General features: G+C 38.4%; 1 protein-coding gene across 5 annotated transcripts; it reads right to left on the bottom strand.

Moving 5' to 3' along the window:
- Positions 1–227: 227 nt before the first annotated feature.
- Positions 228–27,875, bottom strand: Zhx1 (zinc fingers and homeoboxes 1). 5 transcript variants are annotated; one of them, XM_021252441.2, is made up of 4 exons: positions 27,727–27,875; positions 20,805–20,917; positions 4,921–7,765; positions 228–2,161 (listed from the first exon to the last, which is right to left on the bottom strand). In XM_021252441.2, the coding sequence occupies exon 3, from the start codon at positions 7,540–7,542 to the stop codon at positions 4,924–4,926; it is 2,619 nt and encodes an 872-aa protein (XP_021108100.1). In that variant the 5' UTR covers positions 7,543–7,765; positions 20,805–20,917; positions 27,727–27,875; the 3' UTR covers positions 228–2,161; positions 4,921–4,923. The 5 variants fall into 5 exon arrangements, with proteins under 5 accessions (XP_021108100.1, XP_004838054.1, XP_087040511.1 ...); XM_004837997.4 differs by having other exon boundaries at positions 228–2,128; positions 27,727–27,872; XM_087184385.1 differs by lacking the exon at positions 27,727–27,875 and adding an exon at positions 26,144–27,133 and having other exon boundaries at positions 228–2,128.

Here is a 27,875-nt window from a genome sequence, read left to right as displayed (position 1 = left end):
GGCTGGAGGGAATTCAGAGTTATTGCTTAATGGTTGCAGGTTTCTGTTTTGGGTGATTAAAAAATTTTTGGAAATAGTTGTTATTGTGCAACACTGTGAATATAATTTCATGTCACTAAAATGTATAGTTAAAATGAGTATCATGGCAAATTTTATGTGATATATATTTTACCACAACTTTAAAAAAATTACTGAGTTAATAAAATGGAAAAAAAGTCACTGAAAACTACTAATCACTGCTAACTTTTATTTTGTATTCAAGGACACAATCAACCAGGAAAGAAAGGTTCTCTTGCCCTGTCAAATAAATATATTTAAAAGCTAGCAAACATCAGAGCCGAATTTTATCAAGCCTATAAAAGAGATGAGAAAATATTATCAATACTGTAGTTATTTACAGCTATACAAGTTAACATATCGCAAGGGAAACATAATATAAATATATTCAAACATAATATAAATATATTCCAATACTTGACATTTCAAATTTGAAAACATTAAAATTACTGTCAAACAAAACTCAGACCACATTAGCAATGGTTTAAAAAAGGAAGCAATTTAATCATTATAATACAGAGTGCTTTAAGAAGTTCTTAAACATGTAAAAGAAGAGTTTAGTGCATTCAATTGTTACAGTCTTTACATTGCTTCTTTTTTAAAAAAGTTAACAGTAGTATGAAAAAAGCCACCCACAAAGCCAACTGTCTGAGTGAAGAAATCAGCTAAATTGCAGCATTTGAGAAGTACTAATAAAGCTATAGTTAAAAAATAAAAAGTTTATAAAAATGAAAGCAGCATGCATATTCAAGGCTTTTTCATAACATTTTCATTAGCTGACAAACATTTAACCAAGAGCTTAATATTTATTATTCATTAAATTAGATAAAATAAACTGGCCAGGGCCACTACGTGTGATCATTCAGAAAAACATTTTAATATCCAAAGCTCATTAAACTGAACATTTCTTCTATGAAAAAAGCACATTTTGCAAAATGGTCCTATGGTCACAAAATAAAGGGTCCTTCTCAACATGAATGAACAGCACCAGTCTTTACAAAGTTTTAAGTTAGTATGAACTTCAGTCTCCTGATGTAGAAAGAGTTAACAGTTAACATTCCCATGATTCATAAGTGGAAAAGCTAACTTTTAACTCATTGGAATCAGTTCAGAATTTTTTCCTCTATTCACTGAAATTGTAACACAAGGTAGAATTTCACCAAAAGATAGTTCTTGACAATTCTGATCTGACACTTCTACAAACACTTCTGATTTCCACCTGAATGTAAGAAAACACTAAGGTATTTTACCACATGATTCTTTTTCACATTTTTTGGTACAGTATTTATTTTAGAGTTTTACTCTATTCAACTTCTTATACCAGTTTCTTTTCCTTCTTCGGTATTATCTTCAGTTTAATAACAAGCAAAACAGCTTCAAATAAAAAAAGTAACAGAAGTATTACAAACAGAAATAGTGGTACCCATCAGTGTTTAATGAAAGATCCAATCATTAAGGGCCAGTGATACCACAAAATCTTATTGTCCCAACATGTGTAAGTAAGCTACTTTTATGCTCGAAATTGTTTAGGCTCATGTACAGTTTTTAATCTTAGTACAAGGCCTGATAAATAAGACACAGAAATAAATCAAGTATTAGGGCTTTTTTTTCCCATTTCTAACAATTTTTACTATGTAAAATGTTTGGTCACTCAAAGCTATAAGCTTAATCACATATCAAAGAATACAGGCAATACAGCCCATCTTACTAGACACACACTAGTAAGCTGGACTAAACATGAGGACAAGCTCTAGTGGTCATTAAACCCGTTCAGAAGGTCCAAAATTCAGAATGTCTCCATTATAGCAGAATAAAAATGTACTGTTTTAAAATCTGAATTTCTACAAGTTGTTTTTTAATTAGTGTTGTATTTACATTGCAGAACTTCCACCAGCTGCAGTAGTTTAACTTTGGCACAACATTAAGTTCCATTTCTTTTGGATATTGGATCCTGTTTTTTGAGAGTGTGTATTCCCCAAAACATTTTCAGTGTCATCGAAGATTGGGCCCATTCACAGTAAATCAGATATCTTGAGTAGAAGAATTGATTCTCCTTCAACATTTTAAGCAGCTATATAAAGAAAACATAAAAAAACCCCTGAAACTTTAAAGAAAATAATGTTTTAATTTTTGCTACTTTTAGAACAAAAAAGTATCAATCAGCTATGAAAATACATTCTCTGTCTTCTCTCAATACTGAGTTCATGTTCCATATACATCTCATATAATGCACTCAACTTGTGGGCAACTCATAATATGATATATAATATATATATATATATATATATATGTTCATTATGTGCCATGTTTATGACATTTACAACCTTTCTCTAATCATTGATAAAATTGTTAGTATGAAGTATATATTTCATTGTCAGAATTTGTAGTGAACAAATTATAAAATCTAAAGATTTTTTCTTATTTTCTGTATTTTTTCTTATTTATATACAAATCTGGCATGTGCCAAAGATATATATGTACTTCACTCTGTGTAATATCTTTAGGAAGGTTTTGATGAGTCCTCTTATAAATAAAAAATTTATTAAACCAATGATAAGACATAAATTCATGTGTTTTATAATTTCAGACTTTTATACACTTTAAAAGCAAAGCATGCTTCCATGTGCATCACAAAAATGCACGTTACACATATAAATACATTTTTTGAAAACGGTAGCTTTATGTGAATTCTCTTAGCATAATTAGTATCTGTGCTAATATAAAACATAAGAATTATCCACACAAATTTAAAGTAAGGTCAACATAAACCATACAGAAAAGTTCACATTATTTTTAGAAGTTTACAACTCTCCAGAAAATCACTGCAGAGCCTCAACAACAATTCACTGCAGCAACAAATTTTCTGACTTAATCTTTGCTGGGTACACATTCTTGTGTTTAGCAATAAAAAAAAAAGCCTGTTAAAAATATTTTATGCATCTAGGTCAGAACAAAGTCTGTCCTGAAGTTTTCCGACATGAGGAAGTGGAGGACTGCATTTCAGGATAAAGCCGTACCAAACTGTTTAGCTTCTTAAAACTTAGAGATTATATATGCTCTATATCCTATTATGAGATTTATGCTGCTTATTAAAACAGATACATTTTTAGTTCATCTATTTTCCTGCCTTAAGAAAAAATTAATGAAAAATATTGCTAGGCAATAAGGAGAGTGCCTGGTATCTTTATAAATAATTGTTAAAATAAATAAACCAGGGAGAAGACATGAGGGAAGTAAGTACTGTGTAGAATAAGACTATAAAAATAAAGGGGATGCGCAAGCACAAGGACCTGAGTTTGATCCCCAGTACCAAAATAAATAAATAAATAAATAAATGGGAGTTAGGAATGTAGAAAGCCAAGGAAATAAGTAAATACACTCATATGCAAAACAGCGATGATAGTCTATGTTTCTTTCCTTCCTTACTGCCTGAGAACACTGCAGTAATTTCTTGTAGCACAATGCTATTTGAAAACAACTGTGGACATACACAGACACTTTATGACCACTATGTTATTTTCAAAACAGTATATATTTTTTCAAAACAGTATATTTTTATCCTAGAATACTCTAAAACAGAGAACAGAAAAAGAATAAAACAATGTGACAGAATTCCATATTAAGAACTGAAGTCCTGGGCCGGGGATGTAGCTCAGTGGTTCCGGCGCCTGCCTCACAAGCTCAAGGTTCTGAGTTCAATCCCCAGTACCAAAAAAATAAAAAAAAGAATTGAAGTCCTAATTCAAATTAGGTATTGATTTCTGGTGATAAAACTGTAATTATAATAAAAGAATTAAGATTTAAGGAATACACTAAAACTTTTCCAATTTAAACCATATATTTTTTTGCATTTTTATGACTATAGAGTTTTTTTGGTGGTTTTTTTTTGGTACCGGGGATCAAACTCAGTACCTTGTGCTTGCGAGGCAGGCGCTGTAACCACTGAGCTAAATCCCCGGCCGAGATTTATTTTTTAACCAAAAACAACAAACTCTTTTTTTTAGCTGAACATAGTACTTGTGCTAATATCAGGTTTGTTTTATATCAGCGAATGAAGATATTTTAGGCAACTGAGTTAATATCAAATCTGTTATTTGCCTTCTGATCTCTAAAAGAGAAATAATCTGCATTACAGTTTTCAAAAACACATACCACCTAAGTAAACATGAATTTATGTTTTAATCCATTTATGCCAAAGGTTGCAATTTTTTGAATTTTTTCATGAAATTCATAGATGTTACCTAGAAAAGTTCAAGGAACAAGAATTGGAAGAGAAAAAATTTTATTATGTTCCACTGTTATGTGCCATTCCAAAAATGGCAAACTAGGCATAAAAGGATTAATAGAAAAAAATATTGTAAAAATCTAATAAAGTTTTGGGGGCAACATGATGAAAAAAAAGAAAATATATCCATTTTCACCTAGTTTCTTAAAAATGAGAAACCCTCACCCCTGCTGTCTCTATTTTGGTATATTTTTCCCCTTCTTTCTAGTTTTTTTTTCCTTAAATAGGTGAAAAAAATGAAACCTTAGTGAAGGGAGGATTGTGAGAAACACATTTTAGTTGTCTTTAGTTTGTGTTTGTCTCCATCTTTTTTACAAAGTAATTTTCCCTTGAAACAAACTAAAAAACATTTTGTATGAAAAATAATTAAAGCAACTTTAAACTCTATATAACACAATAATTATAATTACACATGATAATCATGTATGTCTTGGTAATACTAATAGCACCTAGTTCTCTTATTTGGGAAAAGAAGCAAAAGTGTTTTAGAAAAAAAAATCAGAAGTGACAATGACTGACACAAAGTGACTGTTAAAAATGTACGTGGTTGATGTATATAATCGAGGTTAAAAACTTACATTTCAGTCATCCGATTTAGAGAGTTTCCGCTTCACATGTCGTGGGGGTTCCCAAGTATCACTATCGTCAGTCTCTTCCTCATCCTCTTCCTGATCATCAATAACTTCATCTTCCTCCTCGTTTTCCTCAAATAACTCTATGCCCAACTCAGATCTTCTCTGTCTCTCTGCAAACCACTCTCTGACCTGCTCATAGCCCATATGCGATCTGTTGACGAGCTCATCAAGATCTTGCTCATTGAGAAATTTGTGCTTCAGGTAATAATCCTTAAGGATCGCGGTTCCAGTTTTAAATTTTATAAGCGACGGTGCCCTGTCCCAGGTGTTCATTCTTTTGCCTCCTCGCGGCCGCCCACGAGGTCTTCCTCTCCCCCGCCCCTTGGGCCTCCCTCTCCCTCTTTTCCTAAGGGAAGACAGGCCATTCATGCTGCTCGAGTTGGAGCTCTGATAGTAGTAGTACCACTTCAAGTTTCCATTCTTCCAAGCGTAGCGGGTGTCCCCAAACCAACTAACTATGTCTGTCCTGGCAAGCCCACTTTCCTCGGCCAACTTATCGTACTCCTCCGCTGACGGCCACTGGCTGCGGACGAAAGCGCTTTTCAGCATGTGCAGCTGCTCAGGGGTTTTTTTACATATCTTGCCCGTATTCCCTGACTTAGGTGGGACAGATTCATCTCCGGGAGAAGTTTCTCCAGCTTCTTCTTTGGAATTACCTGCGTTACTTTCATCTATTTCTATTTTCTCTTCCTTTAAAGCTTTTGATTTCTTCTTCTCTGTAAACCAAGCATCAATTTCTCTTCTCGTAAGTTTGGTTTGCGTTCTTAACCTATTTAATTCCTCATCTGTGAGAACAGAGCTGTTGAGAAAACTTGCCTGAAGGACGCGAAGTTGCTCTGTAGTTTTCTCCTTAAACTTCTGTGGAGTGAAGTCAGGGAAAGGATTCCAGGATTGTTTAGGCTGAGAAGTAACCACAGTTGGGGAGTCTGTGGTTTCATCGCTGGAGTCTATGATAATGGTGGTAGAGGGATCATTGTTGAGATGTAAGCACTGGTTGCTTTTCGAATTTCTCTGGTTGTACCTTGTGTCACTAAACCATTTTTTAATCTCTCCTTTTGTCAGCCCTGTGATTTTCATAAGTCTGATAATTTCTGAGTCGTGGGGAAACTGATTTTTAAGATAGCTAACTTTTAATTCTGCAAGTTGCTCTTTAGTCTTTTTTGCCCGAATGCCAAATGAATCAGGGTTTACCAGCGGCGTTTCAGGTTTGGCATTCTGAGAAGGCAGAACTGCTGCTGCAGCTGGCTTTGTTTCTGCAACAGGCTGAGGAGCAGGTGCCTGGCTTTTCTGTGCATTTGTTTGATTGGGAACCCCTGCCACTGTCAAGGCTATTGGTGCTGTTACAGGCAAGGTGTTTGTTCCAGCCACTTGGGTAAGAACCAGACCTGGTTGACCAACAATTTGGCATGTCTGTAAAATAGGTGGTAACCCATTACTCCCCGTGGAAATGTGGGTAGGAATGACGGTTATGGTCTGAGGAACAGTATGTACTGTCCCATTGAACTGTTTTCTTCTTGCCTCCTCTACTTCTTCTGGAGTCCAACTAACACCATGTTTTAGACGTTGGGCTGAAAACCATATCTTTATCTGTTCCTCTGTGTATTTTGCTTGAGCAGAAAGAACTGTGATTTCCGACATTGTTGGATAAGGGAATTTGTTGTAGGTGTTAAGTAAAAGGGGGTTGTTATCTAATGCAGCATTATAGGCAGGAATGCTATTGACAGGGATTAAGACTTTGGGAATTAAGTTAGAATTCTGCTGAGCTGATACTGCAGTTATCACATGTGCTAGTCCAGGAAGGACTGCGGGGGTCACTACTGTACTGGCAGTATTTGGATGTATTCTGTTTACCAAGGAAGTACTTGTATTAGATTCTGAAGCTGAAGAACTTGCACTTTCTACGTTTTCTTCACGGTCTGGTTTGATCTCATTATCTTTCTTTTCAGGAACATCCTCAGCTGAGTTATGATGGACTGTAATCCGTTTGTTTTCTACTTTATTTTTCATCATTTTCATGATAGGAGTTTTACTGATAGAGATTCCTGAAGAAGAAACTTCTACGGATTCTGTTTGTTCTGCATTCTCCTCTTTAACAAAACTACCATCAAAAGTCAGATCATTTATTGTTTGTTCAAAGATTGTCTGGTTATTACGTTTCACCATAGTCAACTTGAAATTCTCTTCTCCTGGGTGATATTTCAGATTATGCTCAGAAAGTGCATCATACCTTTTGGTAAGAAAATTGCATTCAACACAAACATAAGATGAATTTAGCACTACATTGGGATGTTCTGAATCCACATGGAAAGTAAACATATTTAGATCTGGAGTTTGAAAAGTACAATATTTACATTCATAACCACCTTCAACTTTTTTACTTTGCTGATTGTCAGAATCCACAGATTCCTGAACTTCCTCGTCACTTGAGATGCTTGCTGCTCTGGAGTTCTCCACAGGTGGAAGGACAGGAGGACCTTCATCCAAATCTGACACCAACTCAAGGTCTGGATCCTGTTCACTGGCAAGGACCATGCAAGGTATTGTTGATTTTCGCCTACTTGCCATTCTGATGTTAGGGTAAATTTCAGTGGTGACTAAAAAGCACTGAGGCTTAAAATTGTTCAGGATTCTTCATTTGGAAACAATGGCTTTTGGTTCTTCAAGTCCATTTTTGTGCTCAACAAGTCTCATTAGCAGCTTTTTCATGGTGCAATCAAGTAAAGAGCTTATTGTTGGCAGCTAAAATACTGCTGAACTGCTGAAAGTTTTGAAGCACACCTCCAATCACCTACATTAAAATAAATTTAAAATGAGTGACTATGACCTTTTAAGCAAATTACAGTTATATTCCACTTATATTAAGTTACTAGGTATCTCAGGTATAAAGATCTGGAAAAAGACAAGAGCAGAAGAAAGTCGTCTACAAACCAAAATGTGTTTCCAGACAACTCACTGAAGGCCATAGACTGCACTCATAGGTCAGACCCAAACTTGGTCATTTGCCTCTTTTAACCAGCTAGATATTAGGAAAAAAGGAAGAAAGGGCTTCTTTTAGCAAGCACACTATTATCAGTGTGAAATGATAATCTCTTAACAAGGGAGGAACTTTAAAACTAGAGAAAGCAGTGACAGATATTAAAGAACAATAGCCATTACAAGTGTAAGCAATTCAGTGCGTCAGCTACATCCTCCCCTTCCTACAGGTCTGTTTTATTATCTTCAAAAGCAAGCTCAAAGGTGGCAAAAACAGAAAAGATGGAAGATGATAACCTCAGATTTAGAACCATTATTCTTTATCATTCTGTATAATGCTACCAGATTTATAAGATATATCTAATCACATCAGTCTATTAACATGGATCCCCGATGCTGAAAAACTAAGTTCAAGTTCCTTAAGGCATATATAAATCCCTTCACTATCTGGGCCCAGTCTCACTTCCTATTCTATCTCTTGCCATCTTTCTTCTTCCTCATATTTCCTCACACCTTCCACACACAGGAAATGATTGCCACTCCAAGGATTTTCAGTGCACTTTCAGACTTTGCTCAGGCCTTTCCTGATTCTAGGATATTTCTTTGTGCCCTAATGTGTTAATCTATCTCTCTGCCTTATAGATCACCATTCTCTTAAACTGGCTCTCATATCCTCTACTGTACTTTCATCTAGCACTTACATTGTAGCAGCAGTGTGACATTTCTGTTCCCACTACTTTATCTGTATCTGTAGTCTCTTTATGACAGATACTGCGGTCTATTCGTGTGTGCGTGCATGTGTGTGTGCATGCATGCGTGGGTGCATTTTGAGGCAGGGTCTTGCTTTGAGGCCCAGGCTGGCCTCAAACTCGTGGCAATCCTCCTGCGTCAGCCTCCCGAGTGCTGGGATTACAGGCATGCACCACCATACCTGGCAATTCTTTTTTGTTTTTTTGTAACAGCTTTACTGCAGTGGTCACACAAAGGACCTTTATGTCTTCAGTCTAACGCTGTCCCAGCTGAGATGTTTTGACTGACATCTCATTCATGTCTGCATCTCCAGTGCATACAGGACATCTATAATAGGGCTGAGGATGTAGCTCAGTGCCATACCGTCTGCCTGGCAAGCTCGAGGTCCTCAGTTCGATCCTCAATACCAAAAAAAGAAAAAAGAAAAAGAAATCTATACTCAAGCACAGAATCACTAAATGTTTATTAAATTGAACATGAATAGGAAAATGGTCCCACAAAACTCAAATGAGCCTGAGGACATGCCATAGATCCGAACAGCTGCAATTCACAGTAATACCCTTAAATCATCAAGGAAATGTGAATTAAACTCACACAAATACATCTTAATAAATTTGGCAATCAAAATATTTAAAATAAATTAGATGCTAAATCAGTTAAGGCTTATGTTTCTGAAGTGTAAACCAAATGAAAGAGAATGAAACGAGTAAGTGGTCTCATTTATTTGCCAGCACAATTTATTACCAGCATTATCCCTGTCATAGCCGAGTAAGGCAATAGGATTTTAAAGCAAACTCGTCCATGTGAGAAGACACATTGACTCAGTACAGGGGAGACATTTTCGGGAAGTAGCCTTTGAAGGCGGCTAAGATCCCCCCTAGAATTGCTCAGATACAGACTATTCATCCATCAGAGCTCAGCAGAAGAGGGAAAGCCAAACTACATGTCCCTGTTCTGGATTTCCCAAATTACAAAACAAAGAGCATTAGCTCAGTTTTTGTTTTTTTTGGTACCAGGGATTGAACTCAGGTCCTTGAGCTTGAGAGGCAGGCGACAGAACCACTGGGCTAAATCCCCGGCCCTAACTCAGTAATGCTATGGTACATATATTCTGAATCCCTAACATTAAAGATGTCATTTTTTCTATAAAAATCTTTTGATTTCTAAGAAATTATAAACCAATCACTGAAATTTAAAACTATTTTTTTCTTCTTTCTTTCATTTCTTTTCCAGTACTGGAGCTTGAACCCTGTGCCTACACATTGAGCTATACCTACAACCCATTCATTCATCTGGGACTGGGTCTCACTACGCAGCTAAGTTACTCAGGCTGAACTTGAACTTTCGATCCTCCTGGTTCAGCTTCCCAGAGTGCTAAGATTACAAGATGCACCACTGTGCTCAATTTAAAACTTTTTTAATTAAATGTTATAAACCAAAGTCATCTTCTAATCAAATAGAGGCCATCACTATTTTTTTCAAGTATCAACACAGCTTTCTGATCATTACTTGTTATTAGAAATGGAATCCCCAGGGCTGGGATTTAGCTCAGTGGTTCAGCCGCCTGCCTTGAAAGTGCAAGGTCCCGAGTTTGATCCCCAGTGCCATAAAAAAGAAATGGAATTCCCAGGGTCTGGGGGTATAGCTCAGTGACAAAAATGAGACTATGGGTTCCATCTCCAATATGACAAAAATGAAAGAAAAGAAAAGGAACAAAGAAATGAGGAGTTCTACAAAATAGCTCTAAAAAAGTAGAAAAGTAATAAATGAGCAGCATTCACTATATGGACTGTAAAAAAAAAAAACTTGAGGGGCCAGAGAATAGTCAGAGAGACACATTTGGTCAGTGTACCAATAGCTAGAAGTTAAAAAGAAAGATTTTTTTTTCTGAAACTACCTGAAAGTGATAGTTTTCAAATTTTTGTTTTATGTAGGGGAGCTCTTTCTTCAAAAGAAAATACTATGAGAAATCCAGTGCAAAAGAGATAAAGGAGTCACTATGTGGTAGGAGGAAGTAGAAGCTAAACAACTTTCTGACTGAGGCCCATGGATCCCACAACCTCTACCTCTCAGGGGTTCCAAGATGTGTTTGAAGACTTTACCTTAAAAACTTAAAGACGATCAAGGCAATGTTTCAGCTTTACCTAGTTATTCTCATTGTGCCTCTACTATACATGGAATTTGAAAACTAACTTAGAGTGAAGTGCTGTGCCTTTTCAGTTTGCTTCCCTGGAGCTATCGAGGGAAGCCAGGCCAGGGTATCAAGGGAAGAACAAGTAGCCAGCGGAATAATAAAGTTACAGAAGAGGAACTCAACACCCAGATCCTTTTGTTATTTTGGCTCTCCAGCTCTCCAGGTGGAACTTCTTTTATTTATTTTTTTTTAAATCTCACCCAGTAGCCTGGTGTGGTAGCGCACGCCTATAGTCCCAGCACTTGGGAGGCTGAGGCAGGAGGATTGCTGTGAGTTCAAGGCTAGCCTGGGCTACACAGTGAGTTCAAGGCCAGCCTGACCTACATAGTGAGACCCCATTGCAAAACAAAACAAAAAAATCTTACCTAGCATATAAACAAATATGCTACCAAATTATTATTTTCCGGCCGGGGATTTAGCTCAGTGGTTCCACCGCTTGCCAGACCCGAGTTCGATCCCCAGTACCAAAAAAAAAAAAAAAAAAAAAAATTATTATTTTTCTACTAGCTCATTAATCAGATTGATCAGGCCAGGCATGGTGGCGCATGCCTGTAGTCCCAGCATTTGTGAGGCTGAGGCAGGAGGATACCTGTGAGTTGGAGGCCAGCCCAAGCTACACAGTGAGTTCAAAGCCAGCCTGAACTACATAGCAAGACCTGTCTCAAAAAACCAAAAAAAAAAAAAATCGGTTAGTAAGAAATTAAGTGGATTTAAAGAAATTTTAAAAGCTTAAATTTTATCTACAGTCATGAAAAGTATGAAATACTCATACACTATATTACAATTCAGTAATGTATACCGAAAATTGTGGGGGTTTTCCTCTGAAAACACTGGCCTAGGCAAAATACTTAAATAGTTACTTAAAAGAGAGTCTTGATTTATACAAAAGCCTAAAAACTGATAACCTTGGATGTTTAAGATTACCTCAACTTCCAGTTACTTCTATATGCAACCACACAGACCTGAGGAATACTTTTCTTTTTCCTTCTAAAACTGTTTGTTCACTAAAAGCTATCTTCAGGTTCTCCACAATTTCACTGACAAAAACAGTGTATTATTTAACATATTTCTAAAGGAAGTAAGAAGATTCTTAAAAGAACAGCAAAATGGTTCAATATAGTCTAAAAATAAACCAATGAGCAAAAAAGCTTATCTTTCCGGTTATTATAAAGTCAAACATAATTTTGAAGGAAAGCAAGGCCCTTAGTACAGCTGACTCGTTTTACGGAAGAAGAAACCCAGGCCCAGAGTAATTCATTCATAGAGGCATTATGGTATAGGGTGAGACCACAGATTTTGGAGGTCCTTTTGTCACTCAGTAGTTAGATATCTAGAAAAGCTACTCAATTTCAATCTCAGTTTTCTCACCTATAAAACCAAGTTTCTTCAACAATTTGTTGAATGTCAGCCATGTGCCAGGCACTATGCTAGGCACTAGGATGCAGAGATGACCACACAGACCTCTGCTGTCAGGCACAAGCTGTCAATGATAGCACACTGCAATCAGTGCAGTGAGAGAAGCACCAGGGCTGTAAGAGCACACTGCAGAAGGCTTCTAGAAGCGAAGCACAGGAGTGCAGGGGCTCCACTGTGGAGGCTGAACAAGTAGAGGCCTCTGTGCCCAGGGTGATATGCAGTAAGTGCCTAGTGAAGCTATTTTTCAGTCCCTGAATAACGCTTTTGGGAGAATAAGAAATACCAGCTATTTAAAACGTTCTCGCTCTCTCCAAACTCACTCAACTGACAAGGCACACAAATTGAATGAAAAAACAGGCATTAAAAATACAAAATTTCTTTTTTTTTTTGGTACTGGGGATCAAACTTGGGTCCTTGCGCTTGTGCAGCAGGCGGTGAAACCACTGAACTAAATCCCCAGCCCCAAAATACAGAATTTCTATGGTGTAATTCCAATTAATCTCCCTTTGTCATTAAAGTGCAGAGCCAGTGGTTCCAGCACCTGCCTCACAAGTGCAAGGTCCCGAGTTCAATCACCAGTACCAAAAAAAAAAACGTGCAATGGAGCCAGGACAGGAAAATTGCCACACTGAAACTATTAGCTGACAGGCATCTGATCCTGTTTGAAGATCCACCAAGAACAAGGCCCAAAATCAATCTGGAGGGAACAGCTCTGCTGCGGGCTGCGGGGCCATGCAGCCCAAGGGGCCGGCAGAATTTCCACAGTGATGAACCAAGAGTAGAAAATCTGAAGAGATGCAAGCAGAAAAATGAAATGAAACCAGGCCTGAAGGCAACAGGCCAGGCCTGGTATCAGGAGGTCGAGTTCTGCTCTGATGTCAGCGAGCCTGCCCAACAGCCCGATGTAGGCAGTTCCTGACAGGCCTACTGAGGCTTGGTGCTGGCACTGACAGGGCGGGAGGAACGGACAAGAAGCTAGCACCCAGCCTGAGCACACCGAGACTGTCTATCAGCCCCTCTCTAAGCTCTTGTCCAGGCTGGCCTGGCTGCACCCACAGGCTGAGGTTTCCACTGCCCTTTGGAGTCCCGGAACCCTCCGAAGTCACTGGCCATGGGAACCACTCCCACTTCTGGGGCCACCGGGTGGACAGACTGTCCCCCTGCAGAGAGGGAGAGAGCACCGACAGTTAATTCACTCGAGGGTGGGGCGCAAGTGAGGTCAGTGCTTACCATGTATGCTGCTCCCAAATCCATCTGTACCGAAGGGATTTGGGCTCAAAACTAAGACCAATTCTTTGCTTTTTCTACCAGGATAAGTGACTCAGTCCCCAGAAAATAAATGCTGATGATTTGTCTGGCTGGCGGGGGGGGGGGGGGGGGTCAATTTGGGAGACCTTGCACTATTTACCTGGAAAAGGGGTTAGAGGTCAGTTGCACAACTGAGTAGTCCGATGGCTTTGCAATTAAAACACGGTAAAAAATATGATCTAAATATATTCAAACTGTAAATATAATTCTTTTGAAAATCTTTCAGTTGACTTTTCTGTAAGAAATATATTTAAAACATTGGCCAGCCTTCCTGGAAGAGACAGGAACAGTGGTTTCTCAGCACTCAGGAGGCTGAGCCAGGATGATAGCCCTGAGTTCAAGGCCAGCCTGGACTACATACCGAGACCCTGTCTCAACCCTCCCCCCCAAAACAATAATAAAACACTGAAAAAAATTAACTGTTTACTGCTTTAAAAAATAATCAAAATAATGATTAAGGAACATGGAAAAATGTTTACCCAAACTTAAAATTTTTAAACAATCAGAACAAAATTTGCATATTAACTATAATAACTAAGAGGGAATATCTGTGCATGTGGATAAAAACTAGATGAGAAGAATATATAAAAAATGAAATTTTCACATGAGATAATGGGTGGAATTTGTAGGTGTGCTATTTACTCATCTTTTTTTTGTTTTTCCTGGAATCCCTAGTACCACAGGATTGAACCCTGAGCCTTCACACTGAGCTATATCCTCAGTCCTTATTTTTCATTTTTGTGACAGGTTCTCACTAACTTGCCCAGGCTGGGCTGCAATCTGCAATCCTCCTGCCTCTGCCTCCCACAGTGTTCTTCTAGGAGGACCAGGAATCCTTGAGTACAAATAGCATGCAGGTATATTTCAGACATTTTTTGGAGGTGCAGCTCTGACAAGTCAGGTTGGTTCTAAAAACCTTCAAAAATCACCTATATTCTCCATGGTGCAAATCTGGCCAAGCCAACTTCTATGGATCTATCCATATCCTGGCTTTTCCCCTGAGGGTAGGATGTTCCTCAACTAACTTATGATTCTGAACTCACTGAAATAATTATTTAAAAGTTTCTCTACAAAAAGGGACTTAATGAAACCAAAATTTATTTCATTACAGTATAAAAATGTTGGCAGTTCTTACAAATTCTTCTTTTATGGTCATAAAGAATATCTATTTGACTTTCCACTCTATCCCCAGGGCCCAATAAGTGCATATTAGGGCCCCTTTTATATCTGCTGCAAAGAATTCTAAAGTACATAACTATACTATGTATTACCCATTTTTCTTCATTAAACACTCATGTATGGAGGAGCTATTAAAAACAATTGTGCGTGCTTTACTATAGATAATTTACAGTGATAAACTCCTTACCAATAAAAATTACATTAGTCATTAGAACATTAAACTATCCTCCAATCAAAAGTATTCCAAGTCTGGGGCAATGACACATGCTTGTAATCCCAGCTATTAAGGAGGCTGAGGCAGGAGGATCACAAGTGCCAGGTCAGAGTGGGCAACTTAACAAGACCCTGTATCAAAAATGAAGAGGGCTGAGGATGTAGTGCAATGGCAGAACACTTGCCCAGCATGAGTGGCCCTTGGTTCAATCCCAGTTATGCTAAATACATGCATACATACACACACATATTCAGTTATTAAAATACAGAAATGAGGGGCTGGGGCCGGGGATTTAGCTCAGTGGTTCCAGAGCCTGCCTTGCCAGCGCAAGATCCTGAGTTCAATCCCCAGTACCAAAAAAAAAAAAAAAAAAAAAAGAATGAGGGGCTGGGGATTTAACTCAGTGGTTTCGCCACCTGCTGCTCAAGCGCAAGGACCCAAGTTCGATCCCTGGAAGCCAATAAATAAATAAATAAAATATAGAAAGGAATATAGAAACAAACAATTGTCACTACCTAAAATGTGCTTGTTTTCTGCAAGAGAAACCACCAACAGAGCTAAGAGACAACCTACAATGTGGGAAAAAATTTTTAACAACCACACCTTAGACAAAGGTCTACTATCTAGAATATATAAAGAACTGAAAAAAATCAGACCCCCCCAATTCAAAGACCCAATACAAAAATGGTCATCTGAAATGAAGACATTTCTCAGACAAAGAAGTAAAAGCACCAAATAAATACACGAAAAAATGTTCAACATCACTGGTCATTCGAGAGATGCAGATGAAAACAACACTGAGATTCCACCTCACCCCAGAAAGAATGGCTGCTATCAAGAAATCAACCAATAACAAATGCTGGCAGGGGTGTGGGGAGAAAGGAATCCTTCTCCACTGCTGGTGGGAGTGCAGACTGGTGCAACCACTGTGGAAATCAGTATGGAGGTACCTCAAAGAACTAGGGCTAGAGGTCCCATTTGACCCAGTTATTCCCCTGCTGGGTATCTTCCCCAAAGAATTAAAAGAATCATACCACATTGGGCCAGGGATTTAGCTCAGTGGTTCCACTGCCTGCCTTACAAGCACAAGGACCCGAGTTTGATCCTTGGTACCAGAAAAAAAAAAAAAAAGAATCATACCACAGTGATATATGCGCACCCATGTTTATAGCAGCATAGTTTGTAACAGCTAAAGGTTGGAAACAGCCCAAGTGCCCATCAACTGGACGCTGGATAAAGAAGATGTGTTTTTTTTTTATAAAATAGAGTACTACTCAGCCATAAAGAACGAGAAACTAGAGACATTTATAGCTAAATGGATGCATATTGAGGCCATACTCTTAGGTGAAATAAATAGGACACACGTGTAAATACCAAATAGTTTCTCTGGTGTGAGAAATTGAAAGTATAAATAAGGATTAAAATGATTAAAATGAATAATTGATAATTTGAAATAGGAAAAGGTCCAAAGGTGTAGGGGTGGTGGAAGGGAAAGGGGAAAGGGAAGAAGGGAAAGAAAAAATTATGAGAAAAGAAAAAAACAAAGGAAACAAAATCTATGTAAATAGGGAAGGGTGGAAGGGGTGAAGGGCGCACAGGTAATGGGGAAAAAATAAGAACCAAGATACATCATGCACAGGTACAAGCACCCAATGACAAATGTAAACATACTGCATACCTAAAATGTACCAATAAAAGAATTTTAAAAATAAAAAATAAATAAAATATGCTTGTTTTATGTAAGAATAGTGTAAATCTAAATTTGTTAACCAAGAGTGAAACAAGATAAAAACATTTAAAGAATTATTCCTGCAGTGAAACTTAGAGGAGAAAAGGCACAGTTCTTATAAAATTACAAAGGCAGGGCCAGGGATTTAGTTCAGTGGCACTGTGCCTGCCTTGCAGGTGCAAGGTCCTGAGTTCGATCCCCAGTACCAGAAAAGAAAATTACAAAGGCAAATTTTTACTTAGAGCCATTATTACTCTGTCCCATAAAAAACTATCATGATGTTCTATTTCATTTTTAAAATGTTTAAAAGTCTTGAATGCAATATACTATAAAAAGTTAGTGGCTCGTTTTAGATTCTATGCTTACTACTAAAATAGTCTAAAAAATTTATAATTAAGCTGAGCTATAACTCCGCTGAATTTCTACCCCTTTCTTTGGGGGGCAGCTGTCTGTCTTGTACTTCATATTAAATGATTAACAGATAACAGTATATTGGTCTAGTTAGCCACAAAAGCATATTATTTTGGTTAAGATTTTACGTGAATAAAAGTAAACTGTGTTTTGTAAATCAATTCTGGATCAAATAACAATTTAGAAGATACTACAGTTTTAAAGGTTCACATCAGTCTTGACCCAGCAACAACTAAATAAACCTGTTCTTTGGAGCAAGAATACACACCCTGAGGATCTTCAGGACTCTGCATTCAAACACATTCTCTGAGAGCTCTAAGGGTTTTCTATTCTGTTTAGTTTCACTTTTTCCTCAGAGTCAGAGTTCTATTTAGCCAGCTGAAAACACTTACTTTCACATGTTCCTATTCAAACCCAAAGTTACAAATGTACCAAAATCACCAATGACAGGGCTGGGGAGTTAGCTCAGTGGATCCACTGCCTGCCTCACAAGCGCAAGGACCTGAGTTTGATCCCCAGTACCAAAAAAAGAAAACAAACAAAATAACCAGTGACTGAGATAACAGTAGAAACAAAGAATAATGTGGTCAAATTTAAAACAAAGGGTATCCACTATGTATAAAAAAAGACAGATAAGGTGACCTTTACACATTTAAGGGATTTGCACATTTAAAATGTAAACATAATTTAGAAACAATAGTCAAGTTCTTTAAAAAATTAAATTAGGAATTTGATAACACAAGTTTGTACCCATAAGAAATGTGTTTGAAAATTATTGGTAACTAGGCTCATTACCTAAGAGATACATCTCATAAAATTGCTAAATGGAGGGCCAGGATTTAGCTCAGTGTTTCCAATGCCTGCCTCACAATCCCAAGGTCCTGAGTTCAATCCCTGGTACCAAAAAAAACAAACAAAAAAACTGCTAAATGGAGTCAAGACAATAAAAAAGCAAGTATTAACAGTGAATAGAGACAGGAAGGAATGTGATGAGAGTGAAAGCATCTAAAAAACTCTGGCCAAAGATAATCTGATTTCAGAGAATCCTTGGCTAATGCTAAGAAACTCTACACCCCCACCCCCACCCCTGGGGGCAGACTCCAGCTAGACAGCTTTCTCTGGGCCGCTCTGATCCTAGGTGTGAGGGGAGTGCCTTTCCGAAAGGACACTAGACACAGACATCCTAGTCTTCTCCCCAGTCATTCCGGAGGTGTGTCACACACTGAAAGTGATACATGAAACCCTCCAATGCTTTAATGGTTTGTGAATATGACCCAAAGTTAATTTTCTTTTGGAAACAGTATCTTTCCTTCTTTTCTCAAAGAGGTGTGTTATGTCCTTCACACAAGAATTCTATTCTTAGTTTTGAGTGAGATTATCTTTGAGATGTTAACAAATCACTCATTTGTCATCTGTCTGTTACAGTCCATATTTTTTATACTTCCCTGAGGGTATATTCATTCAATTTTTAAAAATAATTCTAAAGAGGGCCAGGGATTTAGCTCAGTGGCACCTGCCTCCCAAGCACAAGGTCTTGAGTTCGATCCGTGGTACAAAATAATAATAATAATAATAATTCTAAAAAAAATAGTGATTAGTATTGATGATATCAACTCGTCAATGTTTTTTAAATCTTTTTTTTTTCTGTTTTTTGAGACAGGGTCTCACTCTGTAATTCAAGCTGGGCTTGAACTCACTATATAGCCCAGGCTGACTTTGAATTCATGGCATCCTCCTGCCTCAGCCTCCCGAGTGCTGGGATTACAGGTGTGCGCCACCACACCCAGCTTCATCAATTTTTTTAAATGACACTGCTTGTCACATTAATGGTTATCAAATCTTTCTTAATACTTGCTGAAATCATTTAAAATAAATACTTTGAAAACATAATATGTAACCTAACCCTTCTTAAATAGGTACAAATATGGTCTAATATTTAAATACTGGTATGGTTAATATAAGTATTTAATTATTAATATAATTTTATGACTATTTTAGTAACTTACATACTAAAATATATTTTTAGGAATTGTTCTTGTAAGGGTCGAAGCACTTTTGGGGGAGATAGTATGAATAGTAAATGTTTTAGATCCATTTCCCTACACTAAAGGTCCTGTCTCATGATATTCATTCGTCTTGTGTATCTCCGTTACCACAGCTCCTGGTACACTGCCTGACACAGAGCAGATTTCAGCAAATTAAAGCAGTATGTAAGCATGATATACTACAAACACATACGACTAAAAAGGAAGGGCACCAAGAGATGGATGGAGGAGCCTGGGACCCAGGTCACCACAGAGAGAAAGAACGCAGTGAGAGGGCCAGGAGCCTGGGACACAGGCCTGTCTGTAGCAGAGGACGGAGAGCGGGTGTCACACCTGCTCAGAAGTTAAAGCTAAACACTTCCTGCGGCTGTGTGCTCCTTGATACTTCCCGAAGTCATCATGCAGGCAAGAAGTCACAAGCACACCCCCAGCCCTTTCGCAGCCAGGCTTGGTGCCATCACGAAGGTATGCAGAGTCCGAGTGGGTTACACAGTTTCCTGACTCCGTTTTGTAGTATACAAGCTATGTTATATTTAATCTCTGAATCTCTACCCCTTATCATTACTGGAAATGGTTCCCTTTTTTGTTTCTCTTTCTTGTTTTTGCTCTGCTACACATTGAATCCATGGCCTTACATATGGAAGACAAGCACTGTAATACAGAACTACATCTTCAGCTCCTGCTTCTTTTGTTTTACTGGCAAGTTCTAAAGTCCTTGTTTTGTTACTAAATTCCTATTGCATACTATACAGAAGTTTTGATGTTATTCTTCATTTTTTTGTTTTTTGTTTTTTTGAGACAGGATCTCTCTGTGTAGTTCAGGCTGGCCTTGAACTCACTGTGCAGCCCAGGTTGGCCTTGAACTCATGGGGCAATCCTCCTGCCTCAGCCTCCGGGGTGCTGGCATTATAGCCCTGCACCATCACACCCGGCTTGATGTTATTCTTAAAATGGTTCATAATTTTGATGTATATTTCATAAATCCAAAGAGACCTTCCCTGAGAAACACAAAGTATTTTTTCATTGAGATCATAAATAATAAACATATTTCCCATAATGCCCACATTCTCCATCAAAAAAGGGGGGGAAGAGGATGAAAAAAAGGAATTAAGATTATTATAACCAGGTATGGTGGCACACGCCTGTAGTTCTAGCACTCAGGATGCTGAGGCAGGAGGATTGCCATGAGTTCAAGGCCAGTCTAAGCTACATGCCAGCGTGAACTACACAGTGAGACCCTACCTCAAAAAAGAAAAGATGAATTATACATGTACCAACTCCCTATCAGGAATGTTAAACATTATGTACTATAAACATACTAATAGGCAAATAAAAAATTAAAGCACTCAATAACACCTATAATTGCTAAAGTTTGAAAGTATAGGTTTTAAAAAGTATTAAGCATGTATCTGTTTTTTAAGGAAAGCTTTTCTGTTTTGTTTGTTTTTTGAAGCAAGGTCTCACTATGTAGCCCAGGCTGGTCTCAAACTCACCACCACGCCCAGCAAGGAAAGCTTTTTAAACAGTATCCAAATATAATATCATAGAAACTAATGTGAGTACTTTTATGTCTGAGTTTTTATCATTCCAAAACAATAAAACACATACCTGCCATACCTTCCTCAGCATCCTGTTCTTTGAAATGGAAGGGTTCCTTCAGACCAGGTGTCTAGCTCAGGCCATCCTTACCAACAGGGTCCAAAGTAGCTACCAGTCTTCTCCTATTTAAAAAAAAGTATTATCATTTTATTATTCTAGATATGATTGAGCCTTAGGAAATTTTACAGTTTATGCTTCAACTTTTTAAAAATAAATGTAATTTAGAAAAACCCCTTTTATTTCCTCATAAAAAATTTTCACACTGCCTAAAAGCCAAACCTAGTATTGACCAAAAACACAAAATTCAAAACTAAACTACATATTAAAAGTTTTACTTACAGGGGCCGGGGATTTAGCTCAGTGGTTTCACCGCCTGCTGCACAAGTACAAGGACCAGAGTTTGATCCCCAGTACCAAAAAAAAAGTTTTACTTATAGAACCAAGTAATGATTAGACTATTTCTATAAAATTTCAAAATGTGAATATATGATGCCTGCAATGTGAAAATTGAGATTGTGAAATTAGGAATTAAAATTAGTGCACGCCGGTTATGAAAGACAACTTAAAAAAAAAAAGAAAGACAACTTAATCGGGGTTGAAAGTAGGAGTTTATGTTTATACTTATACACATGGACCTACTGATATTTGTATTCTAATTTACTATGTATTCATTGGAACGAAGAGGATTAGTAATGCCGGAACACAAGCCAATAAAGACTTGAATAAACTAGTGGCACTCAGCTCCTAAACATGAGGTTATCTAATAGAACGGTGCTTAAACATTTAGTTTTTACTAGACAGCTACTACTAAATGGCATTACAATCAGTTGTGAAGCACTGGTACTGTGTAATCAAAAAACTGAAAATAATTTTCTTAAAATTAAGATTAATGTACAAAAATGTTTGGTATATCACCCAATACTGGATTATTGGTTAAACTAACTGGGATGGTTTTATTTTATTTTATTTTATTTGTACCAGGGATCGAACTCTGGACCTTGTGCTTGTGAGGCAGGTGGTGGCACCACTGAGCTAAATCCCCAGCCCCTAACTGGGATGTTTTAATAAAAAGTATACTTGCTTCTCCTATAATACACATGAAGAATGCTTTTGAGGGTAAAAGATTTTTGTTGTTCTTGAAGCATGACTTCTCTCCAAACTACAATGAATGAACAGTAAGGAAGACAATTTCCCAAAATGCTTTTTCTTTTGATGCATGCTGATATTACATACAAGTTTATGAAGAGCCCTTTTAAGTCAAGAAATAATGTATATACATCAATAAACCCTCTAGTAAAATACTTCTAAGTTGGCTGAATAATTATACTATTTTCATGAAAAGCGAAAGAGAATTTCCCTAGTAGGCCCAGCGGAGCATCTTATTATCTCTGTAACAGGGGATTCTACAACTGCATTTCCTGCTGTCTTCTTATTTGGCCACTACATAGCTATCCATTTACAGGATGTGGACTAGAAGATAGGGGACAGCTGGCAAAGAACAAGGTTATTTCCCAAAATGAATTATTAATACTGTAGGAAACTGGTAACTTATTTCCATCCATTCTTAAGTTGCACAGTAAATGCAAGATGTTTTACAGAATGAGTCTGGAGAAGATCTGCCAAGACAGGTGAAGGCCCAGGGCAAACACAGGGGCAGCAAAGGAACTCTTCTATACTTGTGAATGAAAACCACATTCAATGCCATTTCAGTTCCTGATTCAGGGATTACCCTACAACAATTCTTTCTAATTCAACATATTTTTTTAAATTTAGGATGAGTGGATTTCAAAAATCAAAGCACTCATTTCTACCATGTATAGTAAATAAAGCAGAACAAGTTGTTCTGGGCAGCAGATTATAAATACAGACCCAAGAGCTTGGGTTCTGAACACACCAGGTTCAAATCCCAGCACTGCCACTTACTAGCTGTGTGACTGTAGGCCAGAACTCCATCATCTATAAAATGCGGCAATAACAGTACTTATTTAATAGGGTTGCATGAAGATTGAAAGAAGTAACACATTTAAAGTTTTAGAATATTTGCTGTTACTTAGTAAGAACATAATGAATGTTAGATTTTTCTGATCTTATTTAAGATATTAACTTCCAGTTACATAACAAAGGAAGCTTTTTGGTTAAAATTGCTAAATGTTGACAAAGTATAAAATAATAATTTTAAAATTTGGGTAACAACCAATAAATTTTATTTTCCATTTCATGCCTTTGAACATATTGAATAATGTTAGAGCCAGGTGGCTTTAACAAGTAAATATTACTTAGTCATAATCTAACACACACACACTTTCTCTGACCTTAGCTTCAAAATGAATCATTACTACGTGACACATTTGTAAGGGGCATTTTGTAGAACTAACAACCCTGATACAAATAATCTTACAGTACTGAGAAACTGTTCTCTTCTCATCAACCTTCACCCTCCCAAATCTGGTCCCTACCCAGGGAAGCTTTAACACACTTCTTTTTTTTTTTTTTTTGGTTCTGGGGATTGAACTTGGGACCTTGAGCCTGCAAGGCAGGCGGCAGAACCACTGAACTAAATCCCTGGCCCAACATCTTTCTTTTTGACAATATTGGGCTATAAAATGAAGCACATTTGAGATAGAAGAAAAACATAAGTATGAGTAAAGTGCTGAGAAATAGCCAAACCTTCTATTTCCTTTTATTCTCAGGACAACCAAAAAAGGGAAATAAAGACTTTTAGGAAGGGGAAAGGGGGAGTCAGAAATCACAGATTATTAAATTACAAAAATTTATGGGCCGGGGATTTAGCTCAGTAGTTCCGCCATCTGCCTCACAAGCGCAAGGTTCCGAGTTCGATCCCTGGTACCAACAACAACAACAACAACAACAAAATTGCAAAAATTTAATGAGTTATTACTTTATTTTAAATGGTAAGTATGTATATGATATGCCTACATTAATATTTTGTCAGATAAACTCTGGTACGATTTTTAAAATCTAAATCTAAAACAAAATAAAAATCCTGTAGAGCTGGGGATTCTCAGTGGTTCCGCCACCTGCCTCACAAGCCCAAGGTCCCAAGTTCAATCCCTGGTACCAAAAAAAAAATCCTGTATTAAAAATGATTTATTCAATTAACTTCCTTGAAAAAATGTCATTCTGAGACTGTTCATACATACTTCTTTTCTTGTTTTGAGGTTTGCACTGAGCTACAACCCCACACCTCCTTTATTTTATTTATTTATTTATTTTGGTACAGGGATCGAACTCGGGACCTTGGGCTTGTGAGGCAGGTGGTGGAACCATTGAGCTAAATCCCTGGCCCCCAACCCCCTTTATTTTAAAGACAAGATAAGTGTCTAAATTCCCCAGGCTGGGTTCAATTTTATGATCTTCCTACCTCAGCCTCCCAAGAGCGCTGGGATTACAGGAATGCGCCACCAGATCCAGCTCACAGATGCTTCTTTTATAAAGTTTACTTTTATATTTGTTTAGGCCAAAAGTATATAACTATTATACATCTTTTTTTTTTTTTTTTGGTACTGGGGATTGAACTTGGGACCTTGCGCTTACAAGGCAGACCCAGTGCCGCTGAGCTAAATCCCTGGCCCACTATTATATATCTTTATGTATGTTGTTGTATGTATACGTTTATACCTCTTAAATACATTATGGATACTGATTATATAAAATGTCACGATTAAGTATCTTTTAAGAACAAAACCTGGCAACTACATGAAAATTTACATATTAATATTTAAATATAAACTGTATAAAATACAGATCTCCAAAATGTAAACTCAAATTAATATCCTGATTAATAATCTAAATCACCAACTTCAGTCATGCAAATCTAGTTACTCATGACTACAGATATATTAGAGCAACAAAGGATACAAAAAATATTTCATGAGGGGCCAGGAATTTAGCTCAGTGGTTCTGCCACCTGCCTCGCAAGCGCAAGGTCCTAAGTTCAATCCCCAGTACCAAAAAAAAAAAAAAATTCAGGAGTATTACGGAAATATTGGCTAGTATTCAAGGGCTAGCCTGTAAAAGATTTTTAAATGTATAATTTTACTTTTGAAATTACATAGGATTATGTGAAAGGATTTTTTGTTCAAATAGATACTTAAAGGTATGTGCTTACCATAATATAAACAGTTCTGATGGGTTTTTAAAATGTGTAATACTAGCTAGAAGCATAACAATACAATAGGTAATTCCAAACAGCTCCCTAAATAATTTCATTGACTACAATGGATTAAGAAACTAGCAAACATATACCAATAAAAATAAAAATTTAATAGAAATAGTTAAAAAAAAACTAGGTTTGGGGCCAAGAATTTAGCTCAGTGGTTCCGCTGCCTGCCTCACAAGCGCAAGGTTCTGAGTTCAATCCCCCATAGCAAAATAAATACATAAATAAATAAAAACTAGGTTTGGTATTGAATTGGTAACATTGTTAAAATTCAAATGAGTCTTTTAAATCCATTATGTTACAACATAAATAAAAAGGTTATTTTCTTGGCTACATTTGTGATCAATTTAATTTTAAAAGCACTTTCATTACTTGTGAACCCATAATTTGATGTCTCAAATATACTTTGTGCTCAACATAAGAAAATATATCATGTGAATGTGAAATGTAACAGGAGAGAACCTTCAAAATGAGTCACCACACCTGTAATTTAATTAATAAAATATTATAAAACTTTATTCATATTTATTGAAAAAAGGAATTCACAAGTATCATTAAAGGTGAAATTACTGCTACATGATTCATCAGCCACCCTCAAATCCAGTGAAATATGAAGCTCTGCTACAAGGGAAATAAATCTACTAATGAACATCTTCCCCACACATCCATTTATGTTTTCAGCATTAGCATCTTTTCAAACCATCTGGCATCAATGCCTCTCTGGTTCACCCAACCTAATCTGTTCAGATTCAAATGTGAAACTAGAGCAACACGCATTTTGAGGAAGCCAAAGAACAGCACATATGTATAATAATGTTCGAAGTGTGAATCTGTAAGCTACTTTTTACTGGAACTGTACCTTTAAAACATTTCCATTAAAGACATTGAGGCACTTTTGAAAATACAAGAATGACTCAAGAAATCTGTATGGGTCATAGCTATCATCAGTTACCCATGTCCTACTTTTTTTTTCTCATTTAATCCCAACTATCAGATAAAGCATGTAAAGAGGTATACCTACAAAAAAATTCACTGATAAATTAAGTACTATCATTTTTACAATAAAAGGATTGAAGTTATATATTTTACTTTGCCTAAAATTAGTCTTCATAACCTTAAAAAATGCTTTGAAGGAGCTGGGGATGTAGCTTAGTGGTGCCGAACCTACCTGGCAAGGTCCTGAGTTCAATCCCTGGTACCACAAAAAAAAAGGCTCTGAGAAAGAAGAGGAAAATGTTCATGAAAGCCCTTTTTCTTTTATGTTCTGTTACCACATTATTGTCATTGGCAACACTCACATCTCTTTTGCTTAAAATCAGGAATCAAAATTGTTACTTTAAAAATTAAAATAATCTACAAATACTAAAGCCAATACCTTTGTTAGACACAATTTTGTTAATCCTCACTACCAGTTTAAAAACAAATGACTTTTTCAGAACAATTTTTCAGAAACCAAGATAATTCACGTAGCAATGTATAAAACAAGTTAAAGCTTTCAGACAAAGACTGAGAAACAATGACCAACACCAACAAATGTAAAAGTGCATTTATATATGTACACGCACGTACATACACACACACACACACACACACACACACACACACACACACACACACACACACGCTCGCTACTCCTGGGAGAAGCTGCTTTAGCCTCCCTAATGGTGAACCGCTTGTATGTCCCCATCTTGTGGGTTTCCTTTTTGCTCTCATATTAACCTCCAAAAGAACTGCTTCTTTCAAGTCACTCGAATCCCACATCACAATTCCCTATCAGCCTTTCCCATATTTTTCTCTTAACAGATTAGCTCCCCTAGTCTGTTCTTAGAGAGCTGGGCTGAGGACAGTAGCGCACTGGAATCCTGCTCTACCCAGCCGTTTCCCTCACGTTGCCCTTGTACCTTTCCCACTCCTGCTCCTAACTTCCCTGCCCAGGTCTCCCACCGACGCCTTCCCCGAGGCTTGGTCACTCACTACGGAAGCTAAGGAAATCAAAAGGAATCTTTCCTTCTGTGGGGTTTTGCGCTTTCTTTACCTTTACCCATGAAGGGGTAAAGAGGAGGCGACTGAAACAAAGAATTTCTAGTCCCTTTCTGGGAACTTTGCTGGAAAGACCTCCGCAAAGGCCTTGCGAAAGCTCCGCTCGCCTGCCCCTGGAGCCTTCCCAGCCCTTCCCGCCCGAGGACCTGCAGCCCCGGGTGACGGTCCCCGCCCGACCCGCCAGTCACCTGCCCGGACAGACAGCGCTCCGGTGTCTCCGGGGCTTCTCCCCACGCCTCGGGGCTCCCGTCCCTTCCCAACCCAGCTCTTGAAGACTCCACTCGGACCCCCGGAGTGAGCACAGCCTTGCCCTAGGTGTTCTGGGCTCCGTCGCCAGGCCAGCGCTCGGCTCCGGGGCCCTCGGCTCCGGGGAGGCTGCGGCCCGGAGGCGGCCGCGCGCCCCGCTCCCCTGAACCCCAACATCGCCAGGGCGCTCCCGGGACCGGCCCCGCCCGCCCGCCGCAGTCCCGGCCGTCTGCGGGGGCCGAGACGCCCCTCGGAGCCCCGGCCCGGCTCCCCAGGCAGCAGGACCCCAGAGCCGGACGGGGCCCGCGACTCCTCAGCGCCGGACAGGCCCGGCCCCGCCACCGGCGCACAGGCCGGGAACCGGGGATCGCCGGCCCTCCGGGGCCTCCTCCGCTCCCCCGCAGCCCCGCCGGCCTCGCCCGCGCCCACCCTGACCCCGGCCCCGGCGCCCGGGCCGCCACCTACCGGGGCCCCCGCGCCTCTCAGCGCCCCGCCGCCGCCATCTTGCATCTCACGGCGGCTGCACTTTCAGGGAGTCAACTCTGACCTGTGAACCCTACCCCGGAACCGCTCGCGGGCCGCGGCCGGCCTCGGGGCTCGGCGGCTGGGGGACC

This window comes from Heterocephalus glaber, unplaced genomic scaffold, assembly GCF_053883595.1.
Source record: "Heterocephalus glaber isolate CG9 unplaced genomic scaffold, H.glaber_assembly_v1.0 deba00000281, whole genome shotgun sequence".
NCBI lineage: Eukaryota > Metazoa > Chordata > Mammalia > Rodentia > Bathyergidae > Heterocephalus > Heterocephalus glaber.
This window is presented reverse-complemented; position numbering and strand designations above follow the sequence as displayed.

Excerpts from the sequence above, each read along its gene's own strand:
- Zhx1 (XM_021252441.2), bottom strand. The coding sequence starts at position 7,542 with ATGGCAAGTAGGCGAAAATCAACAATACCTTGCATGGTCCTTGCCAGT.